Source organism: Setaria viridis, chromosome 3 (assembly GCF_005286985.2).
Source record: "Setaria viridis chromosome 3, Setaria_viridis_v4.0, whole genome shotgun sequence".
Classification (NCBI taxonomy): domain Eukaryota; kingdom Viridiplantae; phylum Streptophyta; class Magnoliopsida; order Poales; family Poaceae; genus Setaria; species Setaria viridis.
In genome coordinates, this window is record NC_048265.2 from 6,403,997 (window position 1) to 6,430,878 (window position 26,882).

The following is a 26,882-nucleotide window of genomic DNA, read 5'->3' on the forward strand; positions in this document are numbered from 1 at the left end:
TGCATGCATTGAAATAACACCTTTTTTTCATCTTTTTATTGCACCATAAGCTATCTTGAAAATCCTAGATCATCCACCGCTGGCTGAACGCAAAGCTCAAATTTTCGAGGTAAACTTAGACAAGCCATATATTGTATTATAACGGCTCTTTCTTTATGTATCAGAAGATTTAAGACTTAACATAATTAATGCCCTACTTGCCCTACTTGGAAAAGGGAAGTGTCTCCATTATATATGTACTGCTCCTACGTACATGTAGGGTCCTATCCAGTGTACTTCATATTTATAGATTCTCGAATAGGTCACTTTAGCAAGGCATCAGCCCCGGCTTCTCCAGCGGCTCCGGCTGAACCTCTACCAAAAGTAACAGTTTAGTTAAAAACAATTTCGGCTTATCTAGTGCTCTAGGTATGGAGCCGTTTTGTATGAAGAAGCAGAAGAAAAAAAAGTGGCTCCTCTAACTTCTCCCCGTTTCAGGAGGAGCTGGAGCCGTGCCAAAGACCCCTAACAGGGAAAAAGATGGATTGTGATCAATCTCGACGTACCTTTTTCCTTTGTAGAAAAGTCTCAGCGCACATTTAGAATCCTATCGAAAAGGTTTTCCATGCTACTTGGACAATGGTGGGATGAGGGCGTGTATGTGAGAAGCGAGACCAGCTGAATTAAATCGACCGATGGAATAGCACAGAAAGTTGCAGCAAAGGGGAGAGGAACCTAAAAAAATAACAAAGTTTCACTAAAAGTTTCAAAGAATCACTGAGTTGGCCGGACTCCTATATTATTCTTGAGCCTGACTTTTTCTACAGGCAACATTCTAGTGAGTTTAATTGAAATATGTGTACCATGGAACACCGGGAAGAAGATGGGTTGCAAATTAACCTCAAGCACAATTTTTTTCTTTTTCAGAAAAGTTTCAACTCTCATTTAGATGTAAGAAGAGAGTGTGCTATGAATATGATAGCCGAAACCGACCGAAGAAAATCCATTGACAACACATATGAAGGTGTGGCAAAGGGGGAAGGAACCTTCAACACCTAGGGATCCTACATCATGCCTGCTTTCCTTTTTCCAAAAGTGCTTTGGAAGAATATCTCCTTCTTGTCTTGGGCACTCGAACGGATGGAAAGAATTTTCAGCATTGATAGAATAGAATTCCAGCCGTGTGGTGAACGGCCTATCTATGGTAGAATTGTCGGTGAACCCTGCTTATGTAGCAAACCTAGCAAGAAAGAAATCATATTCAAACTTGACCCATTTTGTTCCGGTGCGCTCACTTTTATGTTTTCTATTAAATACTAAATATTCATTGCATTTTTATTTTATGCCAAGTTCATCCTAAAAATTAGAACATCGAACTCACTCAAATTGGAGTTTCCCCTTATGGTAAGGACCATCTTGGATATTACACCATCACAGCACATATGAGTATATGACAGCCAATTAAGCTGTTAATTACTTGTGGCTGCCCCTCTGGAGTCTCTGGACATACTACTAACCATGCATGTAACCAAAGGCAAAAGGGTTGTGGCTTACAAGTAGGAAAGGCCCCTGGCCCCCACCATGGCTTCCACTTGGTCCTCTGGATGCAGAGATGCAGCGCACCTGTCCTCTCCTCCGCCCCCGCCACACCTCCACTCCATGGTTTGGTTTTGAAAACCGGCATCGCGAGTCCACAGATAAAAACGGCGGCCTCCCCACCACGCTCGTCGTCCTTGCCGATCGATTCCCGCGCCCCCACCCACGCCGCCAAAAGCTTTTCTCTCGCTCGATCATCTGCACAAGCTCTGCCTTTGTTAGTTGTTCTTGCACAACTCTCTCTAGTCTCTGCTGGTGTGGTTGTTCCAGCTCCGCCTTTTCTTTTTTTCCTGGTCAAATTTATCAGTCCCCTCCGTCCTTGGCTGGCGCCTTTTGGAAATTCCGGCGGGTTGCCGTCCTCCGCTTGTGTTCTTGCCCGTCCAGGGTGGTGGTGGTGGTGCTATTAATCTGGAGAAACAGTCCTCCATCGCTTGGGAAATCATCCAACAAAGGGGAGAAGTCGGCAGCGCCACGGGCTCAAGATCAGAGGTGCAACAGATTTACCTTTTCTTCATGTCTAATCTTTGCTACCTGCTGTGTTCATCCTAAGTCTGATTGTGTTGAGTAGTTCTTGATGTCGTACTTCTTGTTTCTGCATGTTGAGCAGATACTGTTGCTTCAAATCCCCCAGAGCAGGTGACGGTCTCTCACTTGGACGCTGCAGTCGTCAGAGTGTTAAGGAAAGAACTCATTTTTTTACAAGATTGGCGACGGGCAGCCTCCAGAAAAACCAAAGATCAGATTCCTGATTCTGTCCGTCGTCAGAAGATCGAAACTCGTCTGCGCATTGCGCGCGCATTACATGCTGGTTGCTGCGTCGCTCATGGCGATGGAGACGGCGGACGAGCAGCTCACCAGAGGCCAGCACAACCCGAGCCGGCAGCGGGGCGGGAGGCCCGCCGTGGCCGTCTGGAGGCAGCAGCGGAGCGCAGCCACCACGGCCAAGCAGGGGCAGCGCCAGCACGCGCCGAAGCAGCCGCCGCCGCCGGCGGGCGGGCTCAGCGCGGAGGCGTTCCTCGTGCTGGCTTGCGTCGCCGTCTCGCTCATCGTCCTGCCGCTGGTCCTGCCGCCGCTGCCGCCCCCGCCGCCGTTGCTGCTGCTTGTGCCGGTGTGCTTGCTCCTGCTCCTCGCCGCACTGGCCACCTTCGTGCCGTCGGATATCAGGACCATGGACTCCTCCTAGCTACTTAGTAATTATTTTTGTACTGTTGTGAATCTGACATTCTTTTTGTTCCAGCTTTTTCTTCTCTCTGTGTATGGCATAAAATGAGTCAAGGAAATGGAAATTTGTTCTCTTTTTCTGAAACTGAGATTAATTATTGGGAAATGCTACGACTCTTACGTCCGGACACGTCAGACGCTCCACCAAAAATATCTAGCGTAGATCCCACAAACACCTTTTTTACTCCCACATTATCCTCTCTCCCACGAACCACGATCCATCCTTATCCTTCCTGAAGATACCGCCACCCGTACCTGTTGCCGCCGGGGCCCCCGAGCTCGACCCACCGGCCATGGAGGGTGTCGCGCCCAGAGCTTGCCCACCCCGCCGGCCATGGAGGCTGCCACGCCCGTTGCTCACCCCGTCCCCCGACCATGGCGGGCGCCGCGCCCGGACCTCGCCCCTGCCTCGCCAGCCATGGAGGCCCCGTGCCTCGAGCTCATCATATGCATCCTCTCGGGCGTGGCCCCAACCTCCTCTACATCGCCGTCCTGGAGCTCGCCGTCCACCGCCTCCCGGCATGGCACATGGCACATGGCACGGCGGGGCTGTCAGTGAGCGAGGCCGGCAGCCATGGGCGCGCGCGGCAGGAAGCGATCTCCATGGCTGACGAGATATTTCTGCATGTTGCAAGCGTATGTTTCACGTGTTTCGGATGTTTCAGAAGAATGTTGCAAGTATTTCATGTTGATATTGCAAAGTAGATCTAAATGTTGCATATGCTTCGCACACATGTTGCAAGAATTAACCTATCATATGGTGATTTTTTTTTGAAAATGTTGCCTGAAACATGCGCTTAATGTTGCGGTAGGAAATTTTTTAATCAAAAACGATGTTTACATTGAACGATTTTTTGCATATTTTTTAATATTGCAACCCCATATTTTCGATGTTGCAGATGTTATTTTTAAATGTTGCAACGGAGCATCCAATGGGAAAGTTCCTATCGGACGTCCGGGCACTAGCAACGTCCTTAATTATTAGGTCCAACAGACTATTGCATTTGATTGGATTTATCTATATGCTCTATTGCTTTAACCAAATTATACTTTTCAAGTTATAGTTTTCTATTTAGTCAAAAAGAAGTTACATTTTCTATTTGTGAGTGTATATGCATTTGTATGAAAATTGAAACTATTAGTTAGTGTAATCGGTAGATTTTGACATATAATTTACGCGGCACATAGGAGAGACAAAACGTCCTTGCGCAAAGGTGTCAACATCCCATCAGGTAGGCTGATAATTGGAATTTTGGATAGTGTTGTTGCTCTAATTGTAGAGAAGTAGATGGAAAAACACCACACACTAATGAGGGGGTGACCTCTATATATATAGCCAATATAGCTTGGAGTACAAGGAATACATCAAGTGTATAAGAAAAGGATAAATACATCCTAATATGCACATATACTTCCTAATACCCGCCCACAGTCGAAGCGGGAGGATCACGGGCGCACAGACTGGACCTAAACTCAGTAAACAAAGGAGTTGGTAGGCCCTTCGTCATGATATCCACGAACTGGTGAGAGGACATCACATGGAGGACCCGGACCTCACCTAAGGCCACCTTCTCACGAACAAAGTGAATATCAATCTCGATGTGTTTCGTGCGCCGATGATGCACCAGGTTGGCTGTCATGTAGACAGCACTCATGTTGTCACAGCAGACAACAGTGGCCGAAGTAAGCAGGACATGAAGCTCCTAAAGAAGTTGACGCAGCCAGCAACATTCTGCCACATCATGAGCCACAGTCTGGTACTCTGCCTCAGCACTGGAACTAGACACCGTGGTCTAGCGCTTGGAGGACCAAGACACCAGATTGTCATGAAGGTAGATGCAGAAGTTGGAGGTGGAGCGTCTAGAGTCCGGGCAGCCAGCCCAGTCGACGTCGGAGTAGGTAGTCAGAGACTGAACAGGACCGGTGCTGATGTGAAGCCCGGAGGAGAGTGTGCCCTTCACATAGCGTAGGATGCGCTTGATCAGGGCCATGTGGGCTCGCGTGGGTCATGCATGAAGAGGCACACCTGCTGAACCGCATACGCCAGGTCAGGTCGAGTCAGAGTGAGGTACTGAAGAGCCCCAGCAAGACTCCGATACTCAGAGCCGTCCTGGAGCTTGGCGTCGTCATGTGCCGAAAGCTTGGCATGAGTGTCAACGGGAGTCGTTGTAGAGTGACACTCAGTCATGCCAGCACGCTGAAGTAGATCCAGGGCGTACTGTTGCTGAGACAGGATTAGGCCCTGGGAGGAACATGTGACGGAGAGGCCAAGGAAGTGGTGTAGGTCACCAAGATCCCTCATGGCAAACTCGGAGTGAAGACGCCCCATGATGTGCTGAAGAAGAGTCGAGGATGAGACGGTGAGGATGATGTCGTCGACGTAGAGCAGCAGGTAGACGATGCTCGGCTCCTAGGGAGGTGTCGGAGGTGGAGGCAACGAAGCCAAGCTGGCGAAGGAAGGAGGCGAACTGCTGGTACCACGCCTCAGGGCCTGCTTCACTCCATACAAGGACTTCTGCAGGAGACAGACGTGATCGAGGGCGGCGGGGTCGACGAAGCCGGGAGGCTGCTGGCAGTAGACAGTCTCCACGAGGTGTTCGTGAAGAAACACATTACTCACGTCTAGCTGGTGGATCGGCCAGGCGCGAGAAGTGGTGATGCTGAGGACAGTCCGTACCATCGCCAGTTTGATGACCGAACTGAAGGTCTCGTCGTAGTCGATGCCGTGATGCTGGGAGAAGCCACGAACCACCCAGCGCGCCTTGTGCCGGGCGAGGGACCCATCAGCATGGAACTTATGCCGAAAGATCCACTTGCCTGACACGACATTGGCACCGAGCGGCCGCAGGACGAGGCGCCAGGTGTCGTTGTTGATGAGGGCCTGGAACTCGTCGACCATGGCAGCACGCCATTTAGCGTCAGCCAGAGCACTACGATAGTTCGCAGGAATCAGAGAGGGCGGAGAAGAAGTTGAGGCTGTCATGCCGTGGTAATGGCGCCGCTGGATTGCCCTGGTCACAGACTGAGTGACATGGCGCGGAGGGGCAGGTGGCGACGAGCAGGGGGCAGAAGACGCTAGGGCCACGAGCATCGTGGGCGTAGGGGGAGGACCGTCGGCGCTCGCCCGACCAGTCGGAACGCTCGCTGGCGCGGTCGGGACGCACGCCCGACTGATCGGAGCGCTCGCTGGTGCAGTCGGGGTGCTCGCCCGATCGATCGGAGCGCTCGCCCGTGCTGTCGGGCGCTCGCCCGACTGATCGAAGCACTCACTGGTACGGTTGAGGCGTTCGCTGGTGTGCTCGGGGCACTCGCCCGACCAATCGGAGCGCGCGCCGGTGCGGACGGTGCGATCGGGGCTGCACCCGCGCGTGACGCGGTCGTGGTCGGAGCAGTCGGGAGTGCACCCGCGCGCGGTGCGGTCGCGGTTGGAACAGTCGGGAGCGCTACGGTCGCGGTCGAAGTAGTCGAGGGCGCGACCGCGCGCGCCACGGTCGGAGCAGTCGGGAGCGCGGTAGAGAGCGGCAACCCGCCCGTAGATGGAGTGGGGTACACGGTCGGCTCGTGGAACAGGATGGCGGGGTCGTCATTGGTGAGTTCCTGCAAAACAACTGGTGAGGGTTGAGGCTGCTCAACATCATATGATGGAGCGACCGAGGTGGAGGTAGGAACATCGGAGGGGCTTGACAAAAGGAGGTCGAGCTGCGATGGCTGAGTAGGATGGGAGGAGAAGGGAAAGACGAACTCATCAAAGACAACATGGCGAGAGATGATGACTTGACGGGTGGACAAGTCAAGGTAGTGGTACCCCTTGTGAGAGGAGGGATAACCGAGGAAGACACAGGCTGTGGAGCGAGGAGCAAGCTTGTGGCGTGTCGTGGCTGAGAGGTTGGGGTAGCAAAGACAACTGAAGACATGCAAGTGAGAGTACTCGGGAGGCCGGGAGTAGAGGAGGCGGTAGGGGATGTCATTCTGAACGGTAGAACAGGGGCGTCGGTTCAGAAGATAGGTGGCGGTGGTAAGCGCCTCAGCCCAGTATGGGGCGGCCATGGAGGCGTGAGCGAGCAATGTGCGAGTCACGTTATTAAGGGTGCGTAGGACACGCTCGGCTTTCCTATTTTGGGGAGAAGTGTAGGGACACGAGAGGTGCAAGTGGATACCTCGAGAAGTCAAAAAGGATGTGAGAGTCTTATTAACAAACTCAGTCCGTTGTCAGCTTAGGCCCTGTTTGGGAGGAAGGTGCTAAAATTTAGTCCTAATCTAAATTTTAGCCCTCTCAAAAAGAGTGCTAAACTTTAGTCTTTGGGGGTGTTTGGGAGGGAGGCTAAAGTTTAGCAACTGCTGTGCCAAATGACCCTTTTACCCTTGCATAGCTGCCTCTCCGGATCGCCACCCGCTCCTCCTCAACCCCTTCGTCGCCAGCCAGCGCCGCACGGCGGCGAGCAGCGGCACGACAGATAGGACCGCCGCCACGGTGCACAACGGCGCCCTCCGGCGGCCACCGCGGGAGTGGGCGCCGGCACCGGCACTGGAGACCTCGCGGGGAGAGAGAGAGACGCCGTCCTGCGAGATCTGTGGAGGCGAGGCAAGGCGAGGCGGAGACGGTGGCGGGGCCTGCGAGGCGAGCCGGAGGATAGCGGTGGCGACGAGGTTCCGGGTGGAGCGAGCGAGGCGGAGATGGCGCCGTGGTCCAGCCGCGACGGCGGTGGCGGGGTCGGGCGGAGGCGAGGCGAGGCAGGGCAGGGGCACAGCGGTGGGGCCGGTGGAGGCGAGGTGCGGGGGGGTGGAGGTAGCGGCGGCGTGGCCGGCGAGGCGAGGCCGCGGGGGTGGACGGGGCCGGCGGAGACCGTGGGGGCGGGCGGAGGTGGTGGGGCCGGCCGGAGACGGAGGCGGTGGCGGTGAGGCGGAGGTGGTGGCCGGACGGAGGAGGATGGTGGCGAGGCGGAGGTTCGGGCGAAGGAGGCGGGGAGAGAGAGAGACTGAGGGGAGGAGAGAGAGGGGAGGGGGGTAGGGGGAAGTGGTCCGGGGGACCATTTTTTAGTCCATTTAGTCCATTTTGCTACCCCCAAGTGACTAAAGGATTAGTGGGGGGCTAAAATTTAGTCCACCAGTTTTAGCTCACCTGTTTGGGAGCACAAGTGACTAAAATGGACTAAAGTGGGGGTGCTAAAGTTTAGCACCCCTCTCCCAAACACCCCCTTAGACGCTTCGAATAGGAAGACTAAACTGCGTGTGAGCATAGGCGCAGAAATCAGTGATGTGTGAGGCGACTTCAGACTTGTGAACTAAAGGAAACGTCCAACAAAAATACGAGAAGTCGTCCAAAATGACTAGGTAGTAGCGATAACCAGAGATGCTAGCTACGAGAGAAGTCCAAACATCACAGTGAACTAACTCAAATGGAGCAGAACTGCGAGAGTTAGAATGTGAGAAAAGTAACCGCACACGTTTCCCTAACTGACATGAATGGCAGAGTATGACTATCTTTATTACAAGCAATGGATGAAGTTCGTCTAAGTGTGGCGATGGCGGCAGAACCAGGATAACCAAGATGGAGATGCCACAAACTGGAGGAGATGGCGAGGCCGACGTGGGGCGCTGCAAAAGTGGCTGCTGGAGATATGGTGTAAAGATCGCCGGTGCTATTGTAGTGAAGAATCACTCGTCTGGTCGGAAAATCCTTGACAGAAAAACCAAAAGCGTCAAACTCTATGGTGCAATTATTGTCCTTAGTAAACTGACGAACAAAAATCAGATTACGAATAAGAGAATGAACAACAAGGATATTGTTAAGATGAAAGTGAGAGGTGGGGGTGGTAAAGGTGGAGTTGCCCCGACATGTGATAGGAAGGGTGTGACCGTTACCAACATAATGGAGAAGTGAGAGAGAGGGAGTCAGGAAAGAAGAATACCATCCAAGGACGACATATGGCCGGATGCGCCTGAGTCAACCACCCAACCGCCGTTCTGCAGCGCCATCTGGTGCAGGGCAGCAACCAAACCCGCCCGGTCCCAGGTTGACGCCTGAGTGGGCGCCTGAACAGGGGTGTAGGTGGTGTGGGCCTGCGGGGGGGGGGCCGAGGAGACCAGGGGCGCTAGCGCGCTAGCCCCCACCGCCCGACGATGCTGACCGCCAGCCTGCTGGAAGCCCGTGGTGCCGTAGGAGCTAGCCCCTGGACTGAAGCAGAACCATGGGCCGGTGGGTCGTGGGGGCCCGGCGCCGTGAGAGCTGCCGCCGCCCTTCTTCTGCCACTTCTTCTTGCAGCGGAGGGTGGGTGGCGGCAATGTAGCAAGAGGGGTGCCGCCTAGGGTTGCGCGGATCAGGGGGAAGGCGCAGGGAGAGGAGGCCCACGACTAATCTCGTGATACCATGTAGAGAAGTAGATGGGAAAATACTATATACCCTAATGAGGAGGGGTGACCTCTATATATATGGCCAATATGGCTTGGAGTATAAGGAATACATGAAGTGCATAAGAAAAAGATAAATACATCCTAATATACACATATGCTTCCTAATACTAATCATCTTGAGTTCTTGACACGTTGGAGGATATTACATTTTCGGTATGGGGTGCATCTTACAAACATTTTAAAGATCACCTCTGTTAACCAGAAAGACCACAAGGCGAAAGTCCCTATTCAGTAACCGGAAGCCAAAAAACATACCAGGTGCATTGGTTTTAAACTTTTAATAGTCTTCCCCACTACCCATCTCTTCCCAAGAAGCCCATGGGCGACAATGCCAACAAGTTTCATTGGCCAAACTTCACTGCCAGCTATTTCTACCAAGTGGAAGCGAAAGGATAGATTCTCAACTGCGTGATTTGATTGATAAGTGGCGTAGATCGGCCCAATACGTTCTGCATCAGCTTCAGATGTACGCTGTCGGTTTCTTATTGGGTAGGAAAAGGGTGCTCAAATGAGAGGGGTTGCTTGTGAATTCATCATGTTTGGTTCCGAAAAATTCAAATTCAAATACTTCTACAGAGACGGTTTTTCATAGGGATATGCTTTCTCCACAGATATGGTTTTCCCATCATAGAGAGGATTATGGTGGTTTATTAAATAATGCGACATAATTACTCAGATACGTATGAGATAGTCAATCCTTATTGACATAATTATGCCATCACCATGAAATTCAGTTCGAATGCCTCTGATGCAGTGTTTCATGTCTCTAATGTGTATGGACCTTCTGCCCTGCTAAGAAAGTTGCTTTTGTTAATTGGCTTTACAATTTTGATGCCTCCTCTTTTGAAGACTAGATTTTAGTTGGGGATTTCAACTCTATTCGATCTCCAACAGATACAAACAAGCCTGGGGTTGTGTCAGTGACATGCTACTTTTCAATGATCTTATTCAACATCTGAACTTAATTGATATACCATTTGAGGGCACGCATTTCACTTGGAGTAACTACAGGATGATCCTTTGCTCGAGAAGCTTGATTGGGTTTTTACATCAGCATCATGGTCCCTGTCCTTTCCTGCTACCTTTGTCAAACCTCTCTCAAAGCCAATTTCTGACCATATCCCATATGTTGTCAGAATGGACTCTCACGTTCCAAAAGCTTCGATATTCATATTTGAAAATTATTGGGCAGACTTTCCAGATTTCATTGACACAGTTCAGTTACATTGGCACTAAAATCCTTTCTTTGCTAATATGGCTAATGTAACGTCCCATTTTTAGAGCATTTAAAAATACGTACTTTTTAAAAATTTTCTTTAAATACAAACTAAACTCCTTTTCTCCAAAATATTCAAAATCGTTTTCACAAACTAACCTTTCATTAACCAACATATATGTTGCATTTGGTTGTTCCTTCAACACCTCCCTTCCAAATCCTTCTTCTAAGTCCAAGGACTAATAGTCAAACCACCCTTGAATATTGCCTACAACCAAAACCCTATAGGGATCTTTCAATCCTAACTCCTTCCCACCTTACCCCAACTCCTAAACTCTTCAAAAAGTCCATATTCTATGTCTTATTCAAGCCTACACCTCAAGCACAATCCAAATTTGAAATCCATTTTAATTTTGGATTCAAACATCAACTAAATTAATAGGAAACCTCTTTGAAACCTTATGCAGGCTGACAACTTCCCATCCGGCCCACCTCTTCTTCCAGCTCAGCTCACCTCCGTTCCTCCCTCCATCGCATAATTTAACTTGCTTAGTTCAACACGACATATAAAGATAGCAATTAGATGTTATTATATATAATTTATTTTTCAAAGTTAAAGTTTAAATGGCATAATTTATACATCAATATTTATAAATGAAAGTTGATTAGATTTTACATCGTCTTTTCATCTTTTCATTTTAGATACAAATATAATCTGAATTAACTCTCACTTAGGATATTTTCTAAAAGTATTCTTTACATATATTTTCTAATTAAAATAACTGCAGCATATAGCTCTTGTCTTTTCCTTTATAAAATGTTTCTCCGATAGATGTATATTTCAATGGTACCATTGTTCTTAGTGTTTTATGTGCCTTTGTGATCCTAAAATCGACCCCTATCCTTTAGTACGTTCTTTTAAAGTTTTTCTTTGATTGGTGTATTATTTTTAGTTATACTTGTTTGCTTTGTACAGTTGTGTCGATGATTGCTTCGAGTAGAAGGATTGTTGTTCGAAAGTTTTGGAGATTAAGAGTTCCAAGAGAGCAAGAGCTGAAGAGCAGTAAGAGTAACTTTTTTTGGACAAAGGCAAGTGTCCCTAACCATCTTTCTATCTATGCTTATTTACAAAAATACCTTGCATTAATTGGAACACGGAGAACCACCCAGGAAAACAGTGCAACCACAAGAACTACATGGCTCTAGTCTTGATTAATTAATTAGAGACTCTAGTTTGAAGCGGTCTTACCGAAAGGGCAAGAGGGACGGTGGCAGATGGGGTATAACCCGACCCTTAAACTGATCTGCTCTATGGTAGCTTCGCAGTCTTGAGAGAGGTTTATGCTCTGCTACTAATCTGGAAACCTTAGCGGGCTACTTCTTAACGGGGAATCTTTGTAAAGGCCTCATAGCATCCCTATACAATCACACATCGGTAGTGTGATAAGTGCCTACTTTTGCATAGCATGGTTGGGTCTAAAGTTCTTCCGAACTTTTACGCGACTTGTGGTGAAAATGTACAACCTCTGCAGAGTGTCTAAAATTAATATATCAGTCGTGCTCATGGTCAAGAGCGGTCTATACCCTCACATGATTAATAAACTTGAAGATGGACTTAAATCATTATTCTGGCTATTTCTTGTGGCCTTGCTGAGTACCAACCATAAGTGTAATCTACTAACTGTTGTTCAGAAGAATAAGGTGTGTGAAGTTTGCTGAAGTTGATGTTGAGTTCTAGGCGTGCGCGATCCCAAGTCGATTGCCTATGAAGTTTGGAGTCTTCGTTTCTAGGATTAAACTGTATACCTTGATAGATTCGTAAGTCATTATTTATATTTCTTTAGGTGATATTGTTACTGTTATTCATGATGATGTCACTGTATGTATGAAACTAGATCCTAACATACATATGTGCAGCACTTGGTTTTGTTTTAAAACCGGGTGTGGCACCTAGCGGCCACAGCACGCGGCTCGCCCCTGGCCACAGGGGAGCGGTGACTCGCGCCCCAGTGCTCGAGCGGCGCCCGGCTCCCTTCCCCTGTCGCAAGAGCAGCCAAGCCCCTCCGCTCGCGGGAGCGGTGGCCAGCGCCTGGCCTGTCCCTGGAGCAAGGCCGGTGGCTAGCACCCGGCGCACCCCGGTGCTTCGGGAGCAGGGCGACCGGTGCCAGGCCCTCCCCCAGCGCGGGCGTGGCGGTAGTGGTCCATCAGCAGTAGTGGTGATGGAGATCGGAGCGCGGAGGATACGAGGATGAAAAACGAGTGGATAAGAACAAGGAAGAAGCAACCGAGCAGATATTATTTCGCTCGGAGTCTGAGGCCGTAGTCAGCGTCCGGTATTTCTAACTCGCGCTGGATGCCCGACTCTTAGTATTACCGTGAAAAAAGTGAAGGGATGCTCTTTTTTAGATACTAGATGGCTTCATCTGGAGGTTTCAAAAGGAGCTGAGTAAAACTGAAGGGGCTGTTGTGATAACTTGGAACGTTGGACGCAACAGTCATACAGAAAACTGAAAGCAGTGACTATGGTGTTGTTTTCCTGAAAGCAACTTCAGCTTGGATCAACGATTCAACGTGCGTGTGACCTGTTCCCTCTTTTGAAAGAATCACCTAGGTCACGTCAGACAAACTAAGGTTCTAATGCAGAAAACTGACACAAATTCTATGGAAATCCTGATATTTTATACTCCCTGTTCTTTTGAGGATATCCTTCGACGATTCTGTTCATCAGCACTAGATAAACAGGTACATGCAACACGGCATGGCGTTGATCAGACAACATGCAAACCATGGGCAGCCGTGCGGTTCTTCAGAGTTAGCATAATTCAGAACCCTCTAGCTCTCTCCCTTCCCCCTCCTTCCCCTAGTGTGGAAGTTCTTCAAAAATTGCCTTTGTAACAATGTCGGGAAAACCTTTGGGAAATGGAAATATTTGCTTTCTCAAAAAAAAAGCATAATTCAGAATTCATCAGGCATGACAGTTTGCAGAGCTTGCAGTTTCTCAGGAGACAAATCACAGAAATCAGCATACCCACCACGCATTGGTCCCCACATTTGGTAGAACAACGTATGACAATGGACACATCTCATCAAACCAGAAATTGTTCACAAGCAATCAAACAAGGACAAGATCATTTCTGCATTTGCTATCTTGTGTTCATTTCTTTCTGTATAACAAACCTGAACCGAAATACTACCAAGTTAACAATCTCCTAACCAAAACAATCAGTTTCTTAATCCAAAGGCGCACACACATATCTTAACCAAATTTTACACAGCATGCTTGGTAACTAAGTACCCTATACATTAATGATTCGAGTATTCGCCGCGCTTCATCACTTGGGCTCCACCCTCGTGGACGGCATCCCGCCGCCGCTGTAGTCGAAGGGGCTGTCGCCGCCGTATGGGTGGCGCGGCGTCCGGCTGGCGTAGCTCATGGACTCGGACGCCGACTCGTGCCCCGGGCCGCCGCCGGCCATCTTCACCATCCTCTCGATCTCGCCGACGACCTCGCCCATGGACGGCCGGTCGGCGCCGGCCTCCTCGACGCAGCGCAGCGCCAGGTCCACGAACTGCTCCAGCCCGGCCAGCGCCGACGGCGCCGCTCCCAGCACCGGGTCCACCAGCTCGTGCAGGCCGTACATGTCCTTGCTCCGGTCCACCGCCGCCTTCACCTCCCGGACGATGTACCGGTTCCGCTCCAGCGGCTTCCTCGCCGTCACCACCTCCAGCATCAGCACCCCGAAGCTGTACACGTCGCTCTTCTCCGTCAGCTGCTGCGTCATGTAGTACTCAGGATCCAGGTAGCCCTGCAATGACAATAATATCGACACGTGTCACACCGATCCAACATTAGTTATCAAAAGTTTGTTACTACGGCTACCAACAAACTGGTCGGTGCATGAAACTCAATAGAATGAACTGGTCGGGGCATGAAACTCGATAGTACGAACTGATCGGTGCATGAAACTTGATAGAGATGTAGTATTGTCACAAAGCAGTAGTAGAAAGGTAGGTAATGACCATTGTCCCCTTGACTTGGGTGGTGACCTGGCCCCTGCCGTCCTCGCCGAGGGGCTTGGAGAGGCCGAAGTCGGAGACTTTGGCGTTGAGGCGCTCGTCGAGGAGGACGTTGCTGGACTTGATGTCGCGGTGGACGATGGGCGGGTCGGCGAGCTCGTGCAGGTAGGCGACGCCCTTGGCGGCGCCGAGCACGACGCGGAGCCGCCGCCGCCAGTCGAGGCGCACGCCGGACTTGCCGGTGAGGCTCTCCTTGAGCGTGCCGTTGGGGACGTACTCGTAGACGAGGATCTGCTCGTCCTGGTCCAGGCAGAAGCCCACGAGGCTCACCACGTTCTTGTGGTGCACCCGGGAGAGGAGCTCGATCTCCGTCCTGAACTCCAGGCTCCCCTGCAGCGACCCCTGCTCGGACCTCTTCACCGCCACCAGCTGCCCGCTCGGCAGCGTCCCTCTGTAAACCTGCAGCCAATCAAGTTCATCGATCAGAATTGTTAACTTTGAACATTGCTAATTAGTTAACCTCTGATGATGATCACATGAGCATTACAGTTCACTGAATTGTTAGCAGTAGCACTACCTTCCCGTAGCCGCCGTTCCCGATGTCGTTGGCCTCGGAGAAGTTGTTGGTGATCTTCCTCAGCTCGTCGAAGCTGAACATGCGCGCGCCGCGGAGCTGGGGGACAGTGCTGGCACTGGTGCTCTTCATGTCCCAGGAGACTGCACACACAGAGCTGCCTCGGTCAGCAACCACCATACAGCAGAGAAGCTGTACTGAAAGAGATTCAGAACATGTTGTAACATTCAGTACTGACCGAAAGACTGGCTCCTGTCTTCAGTCCGCTTGGGTGTTCTCTTCCTTCTGGCGATGCAGACAACAATGGCAACAACTGCTGCAGCAAGAACCGCACCGCCAGCCGAGGCTCCAATTATAAGCGGTAAGCGGTTCGTCTTCTTCGATGTCGATGGTACTAACAAATCTAGACACATGAAAATGGTTGATCTCTCTGAGTGTAACTGTAACCATACCAGGATGTGTGCTACGCTATCTGAATTCTGAAGTACATTTTCTGAATGACCTTACCATTGGCAAAACTGTACTGCTGCCCAATGAAGTAGTACGGGCCGAACATGGCTGGCGGTTTGTACGTCTGGTTGCTCAGAATGAACCCAACATCAGAAATGTCCTGCTCGCTGAACTGAACCTTGCCACTCGGGAACAGCTCAAGGCTCATCTGCAGGTTGTTGTTGGAGTCGAAGAACGGTTCATGGATGGCGATCGAGTCCACCGGGACGTTCAGCTTCGCGAACTTGGTCTTCATGTCCTGCTCCAGCGGGACGAAGTTGGAGGGGCTGCTCAAGTCGGAGAACGATGGCGATCTGAAGAACAGGGTGCCTCTGTACGGCACGGCACAGATGCAGGCTGGGCTCAGGAGCTGGTTCGAGAGGCATGGGGTCGGCACCGCCGAGCAGTTCCTGGCGGTAGAGTACGGCGCCGCCGTCGGGTTAGAGTGTCCTGGTGCCACGCAGTAATTGTCAGTGCTACCTGGCACGCAGATCGGGTTTCCGACAAGTCTGTGGGTGTCAAAGGGAGTGGAGGTCAGCAGTGAACAAGATCAGCGCACACATTGTAACTTGTAAGACAGAGCAATGTTTGTTCTCACATGAGTGTCTTGCTGTACTGTGATCCCCCAACAGTGATGGCTGAGATCTGGTTGTTCTGAAGATCGATTAGTTGGAGCTGAGTACTGAAATCCGACCCGATAGTTAGCGTGCCGTTGAAACGGTTGCCCCGGAGCCTCCTGCGGTTTTCAGGAAGTATCAGTGAACTGAACATGATTTTTCTGAGCATATCTGTTTGTACATTCTTGGCTGAACATGAACCGAGTAGCAGTCTCAGACTCTCAGTACAAATAATCCATCACAGTGTTTTTGTCTTTCTACACATTCTGGACTTGATGATCATGCTGATGTAATCACTTACAATGTCTGGACAGCAGGAAGACTGAAGAGAGCTTGTGGTAGCTGGCCGCCAATTTGCAGATTTTCAAGGAATCTGCATTCAATGAAAATTCAGAAAAAAAATTGCTGCAAATGAAGTAGCATAAAAGGTATGAGTAGAGCAAAGAGAGTTACAGTGAGGTCAAAGATGGCAAAGTAGTGAACCAGGATGGTGCATCAGATGCATTGAAGCTGTTGTTGCTCATATCCCTATAACAAGGTTGCAGAAAGATTCAGAAGCTGGACAGATTCAGAAGCTGGATACCCATGTCATGAATTCAGAAAGCGAAATTTGGGCATATCACTTACACAAAGCTGAGTGCACTCATTCCTGTAAGATCTGGTAGTGGACCAGTCAGCTTGCAGTTTTCTAGGTGCCTAATGTAGAAAAAAAAATAATACTGCAGTTAGCTTCCTAGTATTGTAGAACTGATACTGACCAAGAGCATACACACATAAACAGACTCACAGTTCTGCAAGCTTGGTGAGGTTGTTGATATTGCTAGGAACTGGCCCACCCAGCTGGGGGTTGTTATCGAAACGCCTGTGCCGATATAACTTCATGATCAGAATCAATACGTACTAATACATCTCTACATTTTCTCTTCTCAGCTGTGAACAATATATAGATGATGTACTTTACTTACAGAACTTCTAGTGGGTTAAGAAGTCCTAATGTTGGGGGAATGCTTCCAGAGAAGTTGTTGTTGTCGAGAAGCCTTGAGACATGAAACAAACCAAACACTGTCTGAGCTTCAAAATAAAAGTAAGGAACTTATGAGTTGAGAATTTGTGTTATTCTTACAGATGTATCAGCTTCATTTTTGAGGAGAAAATCTCTCTCGGTATGGTTCCCGAGAGCTGATTTATCCCGAAGTGGCTGTGACAAAATGATCATCAAACTACAACTCCAAAAATCTCCAGATATTAAGGAATATAATTTGAGTAATGCACTTACAAGTGTTTTGTATTTGTTAGATTATCCAACCCAGGATTTGTCCCGTCGAATATGGGAAGTGTTCCAGTGAGCTTATTGTCGGCCAGATCAAACCAGTATAGCTTTGAGAGGTTGCCTAGTGATGCCGGGATGGAGCCAGAGAACTTATTGGAGTTCAGTGATCTGCAGGCATAGAGTTTAATGAATACTACCTTATTTTTATCATAATGCCGATGAACAATCATGTTGTACTGAAGCCAAGTATGAGTTGTGAGCTCCTTACAAGAATATAAGTTTTGACAACTGTCCTAATTCTTTTGGTATTTCACCAGAGAAGCTGCAACCAACAAGAATTCTGCAGAGAAATGCGAGGTAGAATAAGTCCAAGATGAATCTATGCGCTGCAATTCTGAAGGCAGTGAGCCAACTGAACTCATCCAAGTTTGACTACCCACAAGTTTTGGAGGTTACTCAAGGATCCAATGGTTGAAGGTAGAGGACCACTCAAGTCCTTGTTGTAGGATAAGTCCCTGAAGCAAACCGAACAGTTACCTCATTTGCTTGCATGCCATACTAAATTCAGTATATACATGTTTATGCCTGATTGAAAAATATGTGACTAAACTTTGGTGGAAATCACCAATTTAGTTCTTTTAAAACTAAAATGATATTTAAAATAAAAAAATTGATTTTCTGATTGAGTAAATTGCATACAAGTATACGAGTTCCGTCAAAGTCTGAATGTCCCCTGAAAGAGTCCCTGACAGTCCAAAACTTGATAGTCTTCTGCAAAACATCCAGCAAAGGAGAAAAACAACATATGAGCTATCTCTTTCATCTAGATAGAAGAAACAGAAACCATGAATTATGTTTCTTATGTTTCTGTGATGCTGATACTAACATAGAAGTGACTCTGTTCCCAGTGCAAATTATCCCGATCCACTTGTCTCTGCACGGGTCATCGCCATTCCAGTTTGATGGCTTATTTTTCCAGTTAGCAGCAATCGCAGTGAGGCCAGCAGCTGTGCAGATGGACAACAAGAGCAATAAAATGAGAAAATTAGCATTGAAATCACAAACACTGGAGGAAGAACAGAGACATACAGTCTCCCGGATCCGTATCGGCCAAGATTGCAGAAGTCTGCACAAGAACACTGAACAAGAAGAGAAGCCATGGAGAAAGCCCCATGCTTGGGCAGTTTCTTGAGATGTCGCTGAAATGCTCTTAGTTGCTCATCTTCTGCAAGGTCAGAAGCTCTGGTCGTATTGCAGGAGGTCATATTGGTTGGTATGTCTTGTAGGGAAGAAAGCATCATGTTCATTTGGAACGGGTCAAGATATAGGTACATACACTTCATCTCCTATGAATTAGAATGAACCTGTAATCTCAGCTCGTCCAATAAGTGGCCAGCGTGCCAAGTCCTTGTATTAAATTTAAGAAAAAATAAAATGGGGGGGGAGACGAGATGAAGTCAATGGTGTGCAACTCGCATTAAGAAAATGACAGGATTGACGCTATTATAGCCTTTAATGTAGTGGTTGGGTGCCAGGTCGCGATTGCTCAACGGGAGAAGGTTAGTCTCTGATAGGAGCGTGGTGCAAGAGCATGTGCGCTCGTCTTTGACCTCAAACAGAGGAGGGAATTGGGGAACAATTGCATGTATACATACAAGTAGTTAAGAACAAAATAGTGGAATATTTGGATGCTTTAGGTGTCCAGTATTTAGCTATTTTTTTTCTTTGGTGAAGAACATTTCAATTGTTCGTCTCTGTAACATGAGCTCAACCAATCACAGGCCAGCTCATACATCACTCAACCGCATGATGGGTTCCAACAAACGGTTGCAACTTCTAGCTGGTTGATGCATAGAAGGGCTTCACTAAAATTAATGCTGACAGCGAAGCTTAATAAGTTGGCTTTGGCTACTTAGCTGCATCATTTGATATTTTGATCCGCTCAATCATGAACGGAATTGAGTTCCTGGAAGCATTTCAGGATGCCTGTAGCAATGCAACTTGAACTGCTTGAGGGCAAGAGACTTATTTAACATTATCGCAGGCGTCAATTTCTGATCAGATTGTTGTGCTTTTGGAACCATTTCTTCCTTGTTATCAAACGGAAATAACAGGAACATCGTGACAATCCATGCAAATTAATGTATGCACTATCAACTTTCTTGTTAGAATCAGTCTATTATTATACAAGTTTGACGTGTGCTCGTGTTCAAGTTTCTTCCATGGCGTCCAATGAAACGCCACCTCATTCCGTCAAGTGTGCGCGTGCGTGCATCATGTACTTAAAAAAGATGCATTAATCTCGTATTCTTGTTCTCACATCAGAATGGTAATAAAAAACACTAAAAACAATCTATTTGCATTTTTTTATGCGATGAGCTGAAGTCAATACGCAGCATTTGCATCATCTCCACAAGGTCCCTAGACATAAAAAATGCTCCCTTACTGACACTTGTGCCTCAAGCTTTAGGCCAGGTCTTGTCACATGAGGTGGGTTGATTATGTGATCTGAAGTCATTATCCTGTTGGAGGGACTGTTTTATCCACTGCCAAGAATTGTTCAAAGGCAGTGAAGTGAGATATGCATGTCGCATTCCATATTTAATATCTCTTATGAGTTATGATGTTATTGCCTTACTAGGCAATGGTCCAGTGGACAGCTTTTAATGCGATACATCGCAATATTTGTATTTTTTAGTGTTAATGAGCTAATTTACTGTAATTCAGAAAACTTATTTTCAAAGTCGGCTTGCACTTTCTTTAGCGCAGATTGATTTCTGCTATTTTTCTTAGTAGTACTTTGAGAACTTTTCTCAGTGTCCAATGCCTTTTTCTCTTCTTTTGCAGTAGTTCAGAAAAATCTGGGGGTGAAGTTATCCTTAACATCGTTTTCAAGATGGATGTGATGAGCAAAAATGGTCTAGCTACAGGATTGGATGTGGTCCATCAGTGACTAAAGCTAGCAACTGTGCTAGAAAGCTGCTCGCTTGCAAAACGATATGCAACGTCAACAATTTAATATGTTGTTGCCCATGACAAATTGCATATTTATCATCTGACTGTGCTTTGTCTGTTCGATAGATGGATAGTTTTGCAGTTGTTAACTGATTAGAACCTCAATTATTGTGCTGCATTCAGAATATGCAGCATTAAGACTTCATTCAAACTGTACACATTATTAGGAAACAACAAATTTCTCAAACATTTGCTGGAGTCTCCATGAACTGTACACATTATTAGGAAACAACAAGTTTCTCAAACTGTTTAGGAAACGGCCCAGTTTTGAAGCAGTGACTCCCCTTCCAATTTATTATCGAAAAGCATGCATTTTAATTTAGCATGATAATCTTGATTCTTTATGATGATGGTGCATCTGGCTGATTTTTAGGAAGCGCAGCTTGAAATGCTGGGATTTCCATGTATTCATCATGAAGTCTTGCCAAAATCGGGTACTTCAACTGCAAGAAAGCAAGCGTGTATTGAAACCACTTTCTGAATAAGCAGCAGGACAACACTAAAGCATTTAACGTGTTGGGACTAGCAGATGAATGTTGGGTACCATATCAATTTGGAAACGATTTATGCCGGCATGGATCTGTGGTGCTAGAAACACATCACCCTGTTGATAGATGAAAAATATGTACCAGAAGATAAGTTCAAATCACATTGCAAAGGCAGAAAAAAAATAAAAAAAATGTTTCACTGCACATTAATCTTATCTAGATGCAAGTAAGATGACAGGTTCACAAAAGTTGGGTGAAGGAGTAAGTCAATCAAGAAGTTTTAAATGTAGTTTGGACAAAATTTCTATGTATGATCGAGGTGGGGATTCAGCTTTGAGGATCGTTTCAAAGTGATTGGTCAAGGGAAAGTAACATGCATAATATATAAATTTAGGTCAGCCAAACAAACCAATTGGACATCATCTCCAGTAGCATATTTACTCTCGCATCCATCCAAAAGCTTTTCAATGGCTGACACAGAGAGTTGAATCAAGATAGTACCACGGTAAGTAATATTAAGAGAGAAAAAAAGGCAGGTGCATGAATCACGCTTTTGTATATTTTATTATTGAAGGCGGATGTATGTAGTGATCTTAAGAACTTTCATCCCAATTACATAAGGGCTAATATAATTACATTGCTACATTTGAAAACTTCAATCGTGTGACTGAAAACAAGGATGGTTTTACTTTACAATAAAAAGGTGGTAGGAAATGAGACCTCTGAATCCCTTGTCAATATAATGCTGAACTATTTGAAGGCCCTGATCAAAGCTCATGCTGCCCTCATGCAAACCCTGCAAAGTAGTTCTGTAAATTAATTTTGAACGTACCCACGGCGTCATGAGTGGGAACTAGCAGTTGGTAATACCCACAATAACAGCATAGCCTTGAAGAGGTTGAATGCTTGAACAAACTATGTTAGCTATCTGCAACAAGAGACAGACTTGTTGAAAAGGATATGCAGTACGTAGGTGCTAAATGACAATAATGTTTGACCTCTTCAAATGATATCACCAATTTGTAGCAAGTATATGTGCAAAATAACATACTGAAAAAACTAAATAGCAGATACCAATTGAATCCCCCACATACAAATTGTCACTCAGATTGTATTTAACTATATACAGAGAGACTTTGATCTGGAAATGACCTGAAGATTAAGAGCTTTCCTCTTAAGATCTTTAGGCAGGAGCGGATGCGCAGGATATTTATCTTCTAAATACTGTTTAACCCAATAACAGGGCACTTGTTAGTGACTAGTAATGGATGCAGTGGCATGTCAAAAGAACATATTTGCTTGACCGCACAATGAAAACCTGCTGAAGCAACATTTGAACTCACCAATGAGATGGCAAGAGAGTCGGAAACGACTATGTCCCCATCTACTAGTGCAGGAATATATTTTATTGGATTGATTTTTTCATAATCTACAAAAGGAAAGACATAGAAATGCAATTGCCATCAAACCTTGAACTTTCCACAAAATAAAACACGTATAAGAACTTGTGTGAATATGAAGGTACTAGGAAAATCCATGTTAGTAGAAGAATTCATAATTGAACCAAAAAAGTAGCCAAAACAATAATCGGCAAAGGAAATCCACTAATACATTATTGGGCACACTGGGCCTCAAACTTCAACATAACTCTAATTCTATCACCGTGTGATCCCTCTTGTGTTCTCATTGGTTGTAAAAGCATGAATGAGATGGCAACTGCAATGCAAGAAATGTGTCAAGGCATCGCAGTTACCTGGATCTGTCCTGGGATTTACTGACTTGTACTCATAATCCACACCTTCAAAATAAAGAAGAAATGACGAAATTAGCCATAACCAAATGGACCTTATATTTCACAATCTAACTTGCTAAATTCTCAACAGAGTTTTTCTGCACATTGGAACACATGAGGTTATTCAAACAAAAGAATTAAGAACTGCTCAAGGATGGACCAGTGGGAGCACGAGCACCTGTGCAGACTAAAAATATGTACTGCATGTTACCGTTCCGATTCTATCACTAGACAGATATCGACACAAAATATCCCTGGCCTTGTCAAATTTATTGAACTATTCATAATTTTTGAAACTCAAAAATACACAACTGCTAGCATTTGCAGTCATCCCTATTCGAAAAATATTTCAGAATCTGAGAAAACATAGATAACTCCGAACCTGCTTGTTGCAAAGCTTGAGACTATATGTTGTACTGAAAAAGAAGAACAGTTTGACTTTATTCAGCAACTAGAAGACAAGTTCTCCTTGTGCCTATGCTATCTGAATTGTTGAATAAGATTAAGCTCAGCTAGGCCTGAGAGCCAACCAGACTCCATAGTTTGAAGAAAGTAAGTAATTCACCTTTGAGGTTGAGAACGATGCGGACACGGTGGGAGCAGGAGCTGATCCAGGCGCCGTACAGGATGGGCTTCGCCGTTGCCATGGCCGCTGCCTCCTCGTCCTCCTCAATCAGCAGCAACTGAACTACCAGATGACGACGAGATGCAGCAGCAGGTGCAGGTGAAGTCGAATTGCGTGGAGCCTGAACTCTGAGGAGCAGGTGAAGTGAAGCCCAAGTCTCCAGTCTACTCCTAACCCCTTCGTGAGCAGAGTAGATAGAGCAGGGCTGAATGCCTGAATTCAACAGAGAAGAAAGATACCACTCGCCAAAGTCTGAATATCTGTCAGGTGGGTCCCACGAGATGTCCAGAAAGTCAGGATCACTGATTGCAGAGAGGGGAAACAGAGGAAGAGACACCAGGGGAGGACGAGTAAAAAAGAATTGTTGGACCATGCTATGCTACTTGTATGGTAGTAGCATGGTCAAAAGGAGAGGAAGAGGCAAAATTTCTTAGAGGATGGCATAGATGGTTGTGTTGATGCTTATATCTTTATTATTAGCCTGGTTTGGTTCCTGTGATTTATTTTTAGCACCCATCACATCGAATGTTTAGATACTAATTAGAAGTATTAAACGTAGACTATTTACAAAACCCATTACATAAGTGGAGGCTAAACGGCGAGACGAATCTATTAAGCCTAATTAGTCCATGATTTGACAATGTATTGCTACAGTAAACATTTGCTAATGATGGATTAATTAGGCTTAATAGATTCGTCTCGCCGTTTAGTCTCCACTTATGTAATGGGTTTTGTAAATAGTCTACGTTTAATACGTATTTAAACATTTGATGTGACACGTGCTAAAAATAAGCAAGGAACCAATCGTGTGCAGGCCTGGCGTGAACTGTTAGAGACAAACTGTCTAGCTTTGTTCGCCGGTGACGCACACATACGTTTGCACTGACCTGAAAGGCCTGCACTGTTAGAGACAAACTGTCTAGTCTTCCTGCGATAAGCATACAGGACGCAAGACCTGAAAAAAAACATGCATTGTTTTCCCCGCCAATCCTTTTTTTTAGAGAGAACACCCCGCCAATGCTTTGGTCAAACAATTAAAACTTTATGTCGCCAGAAGTAACCGTGTGGCCATTCGATGACTACAGCTAGCCCCTGTGCTAGAAACTGCACATTTATCATCTGACTATGCTTGGAATGTTCAAAAGATCAATAGATTGCAGCAGACAATTGTTAAAACTTACTGTGCTATTTCAGAATGAACAGCATGTATGATATATGGTTCATTAAAAGTGTACACATTATTAGGGAACAGCTAAAATGTCAAACAGTGACTGTTGAATCATGATACACAAGGGTCGGCTGGCCTTCAACAAGGGTATTGAAGGAAGCTGGGACTGCCCTTCTGAATTGTTAATGAAAAACATTCATATTGGTCTAGCTTGCTTGTAATCTTGACTTTCATGATGAAGGTGCATCTGGCTGATTTTCAGGAAGCGCATCTTGAAAGGCTGGGGTTTCCATGTATGTATCATGAAGTCTTGCTAAAATTGGGTACTTTGACTGCAAGAATGCAAGTTGCAGAATACAGTTTATGAACAATATAGGAGAGTATACTGCTCATTGGCGTTTATATTTTGCAGGGGAGGGAATAGCAGATGAAAAGTATGGTACCATATCAATTTGGAAGCGATGTATACCGGCATGGATCTGTGGTGCTAGAAACACATCTCCCTATTGAAAAACACAAAACATGAAAAATTAGATTAGTTCAAATCACAAGTGAGAAGACACTAGACAGGTTCACAAAGCTGGGTGAGGAAGGAACAAGTGAAGTAAGGAGTTTTGAAATATAGTTTGGAGAAAATTTGTCTTTTCATTCTGGTGATGCAGCCTTTTGAGGATCATATCATGGTGATTGATCACGGGAAACACAACATGCATCAATATAGAAGTATGAGTTAGTGAAACAAACCAATTGGACATCATCCCCAGTAGCATATTTACTCTCACATCCTTCTAAAAGTTTTTCGATCGCTGACACAGTAAAAGCAAAATTAGTACTGTAAGTAACACTTCTTTTTTTAAAAAAGAAACAACTGAGACGAAGTATGCTTTTGTTGTTTTTGGTACTGGAGGTCCATTTTTGTTATAGTGCTAACAAATGTTTTGCATCCCAATTACAATAAATAGCATAATTGCCAACACAACTGCATTGTTAGATTTGACAATAAAACTCTGATCTATATGCCTGATAAAAATAATTTTACATTGTGATAAAAAATTGACGGGAAATGACACCTCTGAATCCCTTGTCAATATAATACTGAATCACTTGAAGGCTCTCATCGGGGCTCAACCTACCGCCATGCACACCCTGCAGAGTAGTTCTGTAATTTAATCTTGCACATACCTATAACATCTTTAGTGGAATCTAGCTACTGGTAATACCCACAATAATGGCATAGCCTTGAGCTTGAAGAGGTTGAATGCTTGAACAAACTATATTTGCGATCTGCAAAACCCAATAGGCAAGTAACAGATATACTGAAATGGAGATACAGATAAATACATGTGCTGAATAACAAGAAGAATGTTAACTCCTTCAAATGAAAACGCATGCAGATGTGTAACATATGACACTGAAAAAGGGCAAATGCTGAATAATGCTTGAATCCCCATCTTTAAAGAATGGTGATCCTAGTTGTAGATAGACTAGAACTAAAATATCTGGACATTACCTGAAGATTAAGAGCTTTCCTTTTGAGATCATTAGGTAGGAGAGGATGCTTAGGATATTTATCTTCCAAATACTGTTCAACATAATAGCAAGACACCTGTTACTGACTAGCAATGGATGGCAGGGGAGAGAAGATTAATTGAAGCAAGATTTTCAACTCACCAATGTGATGGCGTGAGAATCGGAAACAACTACGTCTGCATCTACTAATGCTGGAATATAATCCAGTGGATTGATTTTTACGTAATCTGTAAAGAAACGAAAAAAGTAAGTAGCGTAACTTTTCAAAAAAAAAACACAAACTTGTGGAAATCAATGCTTGAGGGTACCTGGATCTGTCCTGGGATTTACGGACTTGTACTCATAATCCACACCTTCATGATCGAGAAAACTAGTGAAAGAAAGAAGCATAAATTTCTGCGAGGCAGCTCCGACCCCAGGGATGACGGCGCTGACCTTTGAGGTTGAGCACAATGCGGACACGGTGGGAGCAGGAGCTGATCAAGGCATTGTACAGCACGGGTTTCGCCGCGGTCGCCATGGCAAGCAGCCTCCGTGTCCTCCCCGATCAGCAGCGGCAGGTGGATGACACGATGATACACCGTACCAGCAGGAGGCGAAGAAGAATGCTTCGGCTCAGACATCCGGGACCGAGGGAGTAATAGATGGTGTGTTTGGTTTGAGGAGTGGGACAGCGACGGATCCAAATTTACCCGTTTCCTCTGGGGATTTGATGGGTTTGGGGCTGTCCGTGAGATACCCCGCAGCCTCGACCTGGAGACGACGACCCCCCACCCACCTCTGCTCCTTCTCCTAGGCAGTATGCACCCGCCACCACAGAGTCCTCATCCCTGGCAGGTCGGGGGCGGGGGGGGGGGGGGGGGGGGGGGGGGGG

General features: G+C 46.5%; 4 protein-coding genes across 5 annotated transcripts; 1 reads left to right on the forward strand and 3 right to left on the reverse strand.

Moving 5' to 3' along the window:
• Positions 1–1,559: 1,559 nt before the first annotated feature.
• LOC117847572 (uncharacterized) lies at positions 1,560–2,881 on the forward strand. Its single transcript, XM_034728795.2, has 2 exons — positions 1,560–2,064; positions 2,183–2,881. Exon 2 carries the CDS (start codon positions 2,378–2,380, stop codon positions 2,756–2,758), a length of 381 nt encoding a protein of 126 aa, XP_034584686.1. The 5' UTR covers positions 1,560–2,064; positions 2,183–2,377; the 3' UTR covers positions 2,759–2,881.
• A 10,654-nt stretch (positions 2,882–13,535) lies between these two features.
• LOC117850719 (leucine-rich repeat receptor protein kinase HPCA1) lies at positions 13,536–18,757 on the reverse strand. Its single transcript, XM_034732581.2, has 18 exons — positions 18,480–18,757; positions 18,277–18,397; positions 18,090–18,161; positions 17,831–17,905; positions 17,659–17,730; positions 17,397–17,558; positions 17,244–17,318; positions 17,086–17,157; positions 16,908–16,982; positions 16,748–16,816; positions 16,574–16,648; positions 16,422–16,493; positions 16,102–16,239; positions 15,522–16,012; positions 15,253–15,417; positions 15,018–15,157; positions 14,444–14,899; positions 13,536–14,229 (listed from the first exon to the last, which is right to left on the reverse strand). The coding sequence occupies exons 1-18, from the start codon at positions 18,562–18,564 to the stop codon at positions 13,756–13,758; spliced, it is 2,889 nt and encodes a 962-aa protein (XP_034588472.1). The 5' UTR covers positions 18,565–18,757; the 3' UTR covers positions 13,536–13,755.
• Positions 18,758–20,479: 1,722 nt separating this feature from the next.
• Positions 20,480–23,542, reverse strand: LOC117846808 (glutathione S-transferase). Of its 2 annotated transcripts, XM_034727897.2 has the most exons (9): positions 23,251–23,539; positions 22,647–22,691; positions 22,237–22,322; positions 22,046–22,117; positions 21,768–21,821; positions 21,614–21,689; positions 21,303–21,364; positions 20,950–21,009; positions 20,480–20,848 (listed from the first exon to the last, which is right to left on the reverse strand). In XM_034727897.2, the coding sequence occupies exons 1-9, from the start codon at positions 23,330–23,332 to the stop codon at positions 20,747–20,749; spliced, it is 639 nt and encodes a 212-aa protein (XP_034583788.1). In that variant the 5' UTR covers positions 23,333–23,539; the 3' UTR covers positions 20,480–20,746. The 2 variants fall into 2 exon arrangements, with proteins under 2 accessions (XP_034583788.1, XP_034583789.1); XM_034727898.2 differs by lacking the exon at positions 22,046–22,117 and having other exon boundaries at positions 23,251–23,542.
• A 935-nt stretch (positions 23,543–24,477) lies between these two features.
• LOC117846809 (glutathione S-transferase) lies at positions 24,478–26,802 on the reverse strand. Its single transcript, XM_034727899.2, has 9 exons — positions 26,444–26,802; positions 26,317–26,361; positions 26,150–26,235; positions 25,989–26,060; positions 25,703–25,762; positions 25,549–25,624; positions 25,223–25,284; positions 24,922–24,981; positions 24,478–24,810 (listed from the first exon to the last, which is right to left on the reverse strand). Exons 1-9 carry the CDS (start codon positions 26,526–26,528, stop codon positions 24,709–24,711), a joined length of 648 nt encoding a protein of 215 aa, XP_034583790.1. The 5' UTR covers positions 26,529–26,802; the 3' UTR covers positions 24,478–24,708.
• Positions 26,803–26,882: the final 80 nt, after the last annotated feature.